The sequence below is a fragment of the Halichoeres trimaculatus genome, unplaced genomic scaffold (assembly GCF_033239565.1).
Source record: "Halichoeres trimaculatus isolate MK-OKI-2021-1 unplaced genomic scaffold, fHalTri1.1 fHalTri1_scaffold_2, whole genome shotgun sequence".
NCBI classification, from domain to species: Eukaryota; Metazoa; Chordata; class Actinopteri; order Labriformes; family Labridae; genus Halichoeres; species Halichoeres trimaculatus.
Window position 1 is genome coordinate 14,140,001 of NW_027437180.1, and position 6,412 is coordinate 14,146,412.

General features: G+C 37.4%; 1 protein-coding gene across 1 annotated transcript; it reads right to left on the bottom strand.

The window, feature by feature from the left end:
• Nucleotides 1-24: 24 nt before the first annotated feature.
• On the bottom strand, nt 25-3,580 carry parp11 (poly(ADP-ribose) polymerase family member 11). Its single transcript, XM_074662025.1, has 7 exons — nt 3,059-3,580; nt 2,815-2,926; nt 2,668-2,737; nt 2,469-2,532; nt 1,102-1,235; nt 861-1,012; nt 25-766 (listed from the first exon to the last, which is right to left on the bottom strand). Exons 1-7 carry the CDS (start codon nt 3,152-3,154, stop codon nt 468-470), a joined length of 927 nt encoding a protein of 308 aa, XP_074518126.1. The 5' UTR covers nt 3,155-3,580; the 3' UTR covers nt 25-467.
• Between the last annotated feature and the right edge of the window lie 2,832 nt (nt 3,581-6,412).

Sequence of the window (6,412 nt, forward strand, 5' to 3'; positions counted from 1 at the left end):
ACACTGCAGGCCAGTTAACGGTTATCCACTAGATGTCACTGTTGTTAAATACACCATACAGTGATCACAACCACTTAAATTGTTTGGCACCAAACTGTGAACTGAAAATCTACTTTTTAAAATATTGCTTAATAAATTTTCAAGTAGCCTCTTTTTTTTTGCATATTAAAGTGACCCACTTAAAAACAGTTGAAAAATATGTCCCTTTAACAATAATCAAGAATCGAGATTCCTTTTTGTCATTCAACCCAACACCAGACAAGTACACAGCCAAACAAAATTTCAATGCTTCAGGCTCAAGACTCTTAAAACAGCTATAAAAATATCTGCTCTTTTCAATAAATATGTACAAAATGTAAACATTAACCACACAAACCTATTTGTACACTCAGAATTGACAACATCTTTTAAACTCCTAACTCTGAGAGTTTCAGGGGAATATGTTGAGTCATCGTTCTGTGTTAACCTTATTTGTATTGAATCAGATACTCTGGATATATTTGATTTGGATCAAAAATTACAAAAATTTTGGGATTCCTGATGTCATCTACGCAGCTGTCATGTGAGTTTTCTGCCATTCCATGATCAGGTTTTAGGAAATCACGCTGTCCAGCAACTGGTGTCCCAATCATCACTCGAGCCAAAAATATTATTTTGGTGGATTCACAGCGTAAAGGCTGTTTCCTTCCTCCAAAAGGTGGCAAGGGATCTGTGCTGCTCATGCTGTATTTATCTGCATGTGATGCATGTATTGCAAAATATATTCCTTCCAGAGAAACACAAAAAAAAAAACGTGAATCAATTGGGGAAATTGATAAATTGAAAATCATTCCAATTTTGCACTTTTCAGTTTAACTTACCATGGCCATAAACGCGGCCATTCTGTCGAGGTAACCGTGCGTCAAAGTTATATTTGCAGATTGTGTCAACATTTTCGATTTTTGTCCCATGGAAGAGCCTTCTTTCTTGTATGTCATTGACACCATGGATTCTCATTAGGTGTTTCTTTTTCCTTTCCAACAAACAAAAAGAGAAGACATGTTAATTAAAGGGAGGGATCTTGAGACTGGCTGTAAGAAGCCAAACCAAAGATTTACCCACCTACAGAATAGTTCAAATAGATCTAAATTCTGAATCCTGCTGATGGATACTATGTATCTGTCCAGCAGACCATCCGTCTTCACATAATTGGCCACAGTCTGATACTCAGGGGTTGATTCACTCACAGGAATTAACTGAAAAAAAGAAAAGGTGAAAGTTGTTTAGCCATGTACAAAGATTTGCTTTTGAAACTTTTCTGTACTTAGCATATTCTGTGACACTAATTGCTTACTCAACTTTTGGAACTAGCATGCCAGCTTGCTAATGTAGTGGGTTGAAAACGCTACTTGTTTATATTTTTGCATTATAACAGACCCCCCTTATTTTTTTGTTAAGTGTCAAACAGATTTAATGCAGTTCCAATATTATGGCATTACAATATGCTTAAAATGCGTCAGCAGATGGCGCTGTTGCGCTACTGTGAACGCAGGGGAGACCATTACATTGCTCATGCGCAGCTCAAAACAAACAGAGCTACAGCGGAGCAATGAGCTAACGTGTGTCTTGTCTCTCCTTGCCTCACAGGTGTGTTTATTTTCGAGACAAACTATATCTTTTCAATCAGTAAGGTAGTTATGAGTGCTTATGTGACATTTTGAGGTTATAGACTGATTGAATGAGTGTCGTGTTTATGTTTTATCGTCAAGTGTGTGTGACGCCGAGACGAGCTAGCTACTGAGTTCGTCGTTTTGTTAGCATGCTAGCGCCGTGTTGCCGCGTAGTTTGTATAGAGCAGAGACGGCATTGTGTGTGTGCGTATGTGTTCGTGTGTGTCCGCTCCCGTGTGTGTATGTGTGCGCGCGTATGTCTGAAAGTGAATGTGTTTGAGATTGAAAGTGAAGGTGAAGATTACAGTTATGATTTATGTTACAGTGTTAGTTAAATGTACTGAATTGCACGTTGTATCGTTTAACGGTCGAACATTTGAATGTGGAAATGTATGTTATTGAATGTTTTATGAACTTTGTTATGGAAAATGCAAATGTGTTGAGCATTTTAGCTCAAAAATAAACAGAGCTACAGCGGAGCAAGGAGCTAACGTGTGTCTTGTCTCTCCTTGCTTCAGTGTCCCGTATCATTATTATTAAGTTTCTCAGTGCGCCTCGGCCTGTGACAACTCTTGCTATCGGCCCAGATTCCCCTCGGTCTGGCGCCGGTAACACTAATACTATGAGCACTGCTCGTACTTTATTGTTTAAAACACGGGTTAAGTATTTTTGTTCGTATTTCAAACTAGCATGGCAGCTTTTTGAATGGCAAAGGAGAGATAGAGAACTACTCTAGAAAGCTTGTTTCTGAATTGAATGTCTTCATCACCTTCACCTTGGCAAACATAATGGTTCATTACATAATTCATTTATTGTCACCTGATATGGGCACTTGGGATCAACCTTCTCCCAGAGGGCAGGCGAGGCAATGAAGCAGGAGCAACTGTGAAAGGAAAGAGTTAACTGCTGTCCGTTGTGAGTTTCACTTTCGTTTCACACGAACCCAAACTGACAACTGACTTTACACGGGAATCGTCATTATTCATTAATTTTACGATATATTTCATACTTATTTCACCTTATCTTGATATTAAAGCTCCGCTGGATCTGCCTTGCCTTCCCTGTTTTGAGGTCTGTCTGTAACATCGCTGCATAAGAACAGAGAAGGGCAAGTTAAGCAAGCTGTCCACACGAAAATGAAAACTTTGTTGAAATAGATACATACCCGCGAAATCAATTTTACTGGGGCGGTGAGATGAGGATGTTAAAGCTCCTTTGGGGTTTCTCAGATAGTATTCTTCAATAACCTCACTCCTAAACGGGCTATCAGGGTCATCCTTCACCAATGAGAAAGAATATAAAGATTCGGTAAATGTCAATGTTATTCATGTGACTGAAAAAAAGTTTAATAACAACAATAATTATGATAGTTTAATGATAATAATAATAATGATTAAAAAAACTTTTACCTCAAATCTGTGCCACCTTCCACAGTCGCCCATGTAATACCAATACCAGGGGGTGTCTGATGTGTCCATGAATTCCTCATCTTCATAACCCGACATTTTTCTATCACAAAAAAAGTTCTAAACTTGGTACTAAATTCTGTCTAGTCTATGAGTAACCGGAATATATTTACAATGGCACTCCCGATTGCGGAAGTCTCCGGTTTTTAACTGTTTCTCGCTCCACTCCCGACTTTTAAATCCTCCCGATTATCCCTCTATTTTTAAGAAAGGTCCAATGATTTCTAATATGTTTCCAAGTCATATCAAGTCATCTACTTGTGCCTGTCAAACCTCAGAAAATATCCACCCACTTCCTGTAGTTGGTTTGATCCAAAGACGCTGCACAGATCGATTTACTGCAGGTTATACTCACAGAAACGGGTTCCTTTGACACATGTTGCTAGAATAAAAAGTGAACAATGTTGGTGTTAATGTGGTTGAACAACGGATAAATTAAATAAATAAATGAACCCTGTAAATGAAAACGGGCATCTAAAGCTCAGAAATAAGATTTCTCGTCTAATAAATACAGCTATTACAAGTTACGGTTTGGACCCAAAGGCATAACCTGAGACAGAAGAAGCAGTTAGTAGGAGAAAGTAAACAGAAAGCAAAGTATTTCAGCATAAGCCCTGCCTCACAGCAGGGTGCAGGTGGGGCAAGGTGCAGGAGGGATCTGCCCAACCTCATGACGAGTCAGGGCTCCAGTCATGTAAAGTTAGAATAAAGTCCACACGATGGCTCCTCAGGAGCCAGTTTTGAACGATGCTCCTTGTGCACTTAATTCAGGCTGCCCTTAGCCAATCTTTTTGGGATCACATGATGTCATGTTGAGGTTGTTAAGTGAAATTCAAATGAGCTGGCAGTCATACCAGTCAGAGGAGAGTTGTATTTGACCTCTGATGACCTACTGGTTCATGTGATCACATAATCCATCCCTCATCAAGAAGAATCAGGTGTCAGGCTTGTGCTGACATTCAGAGATGGTTAGAGATTTTCCAGAGTTGTATGTGGCGTCAGTCATATCTGCACTCACACAGCTGTATTAGGACTGAGGATTAACTTTACTTGTCTTTATCAGCCTCAGGGATAAATATTTCTTTTACACATAGTGGTAAAACAAGTTATGGGTCTTTTCGTTATTCTCCTTACTCAAGGTCACACAATTTTATACAACAAATTTAACAGATGCAAAAAGCAAAGTAATATGACATCATTCCAAATTAAAGTACCCAACCAGATAAATCTGATTGCTGTCAAAATTAACAGAAATCCTTGCTAAAATCTAACTAGTCTATGTGTAACTTGAATAGATTATAAGGCTGACAATGGCGTATCTGATGTTTGTTTGTTGAAGCCGCACCTCTTAAGAGGCTAAGAGGCTAGCTTACTTTAGTAAGGCATATTTGTGTTAGTTCATATGTAACCCAACCCATATGTCGGAAAATTGTTGACACTAACCAGCCCTCAATGACGTCTCACGCAGATTTTTTTTCTACATTATTCAATCATAAAGAATAGATTTGAAATTAAAAAAAAAAAAAAAAAAAAGATTCGTAAGCAAAAACGAATAAGTGAGAAATGAAAAAAATGAGATCAAAATACAACAGGTTGCAATTGAAAAAAAGAAAAGGAGAACATATTTCTTTCCATTTTGCTTATAAATCAGTCCTCTATGCTTTCAAGTTGAAAACCTTCTCTTGAAAATCAGTCCTCTTTGCTTTCAAGTTCCAAAGTCTTGCTTGCAAATTCTACTGCACTTAATGGGCGGAGCCTACGCTGGTGGATGAGAGAATAGTTTCTATTGGTTAGCAACAATAAAAGCAAAGGAATATTATTTTTTATTTAGGTTAGAGACTGGAAACTTCAATGGACCGCTCCGAAATTGTCTTACAGCTGCACTGAGCATAATAAAATAGATAATAGAAACTGAAGCTTATGTAATGTGGGGTTTAAATATAGTTCACTAACGTCATAATAGTTCAGAGAAAGCTGGAATTCAAAACGCCCAGTAACTTTCCCTACCCTGAAAAGCATTTAATAACCTATTTAGCATGTTAAACTTTAGGATGCAAAATTTTTAGAAATGTCCAGCAGACTTCAGTGAAGTCTCTTAAAGTAAATGGGGCTACAATCTACAAACATCCAATTTATAGAGCTAATGGAGCAGCACAGCTGGCTGATTGCACCACAGTCCAACACATAGCAGCCACAGCTAAAAAAAAAAGAAAAAAGTCACATGACTGGCATCCATGAATGTGGCATTTCCTCTGAATAGTATTAATGAAATTCCTCTTCTTCTTCTTCTCTTATTGTTATTATTATTATTATTATCATTATCATTATTATTATACATAGTAGTAGTAGTAGTGGTGGTAGTAGTAGTAGTGGAAGTAGTATTACTAGTATTAGTATTATAACTGTATCTATAAGAAGACTATACTATGATTATTTTTCAGTGGTCTGAGGTTAGGCTGGCCTTGACAGGGTCAGGTTCTGGTGATCTATAATTTGACGACTGAGCTTCGTGGCATAGATCTTGAGTCTTAACAGGTTAACAGACACACAGCAAAGTAATATTACATCATTTCTCATGTCAGTACTCAATAAATCCTTGGGATGGCATTGGCCACATCTTCCACACAGCTATCATAGAAGTTGTTGAAGTTGGTGAAGCTGATGAAGCTAAATTTGTTTCTTTTCAAGAGTCATAGCTGTGATAAACATGAAAAAAAGGATGTATCAGCTTAAACACATCTCACAGGGTTGCACAGGTTTGACTGCGACTGATGTACGGCCTGTACACGCAATGAAAAATATTAGTCAGGGGCTGTTTTGACTCCTTTTGATCCATGTTTATGTCATAGTACAAAAATATAGTATGGTGAAACTTCTTAAGCAACTTTCAAAGCAAAACCCTGATCCTGATTTTAACAATGAGAAAAACTAGTTTTCACTAAATACCTTATTTTGAAACTATAATATAAGTTAAGTATCTTGCACAATCCTTTGTTCAAGCCTACAGGGAACATTAGTGGAAGAAAAAGTTGTTAAAATGATATATATATATTTTTGCTTCAAGTAAACATTTTATTAAATAACATCAGGTTACAGGAGATAGTTTGTCTTGTGTGATCATTTCCTCTCTTCATTCATCTCCATGTCCTTTTAGTGTATGTATGCAAATTTTTTAGCAAGATCATTTCCTGTTACGACCAATCTCCAACGATTGTATAAAAACATGGAAGCATTATCGTGCATTGTTAAAAAAATACATAAAAGGTTCATCAAGCAAGGGTAAAAACACAGCTTTAG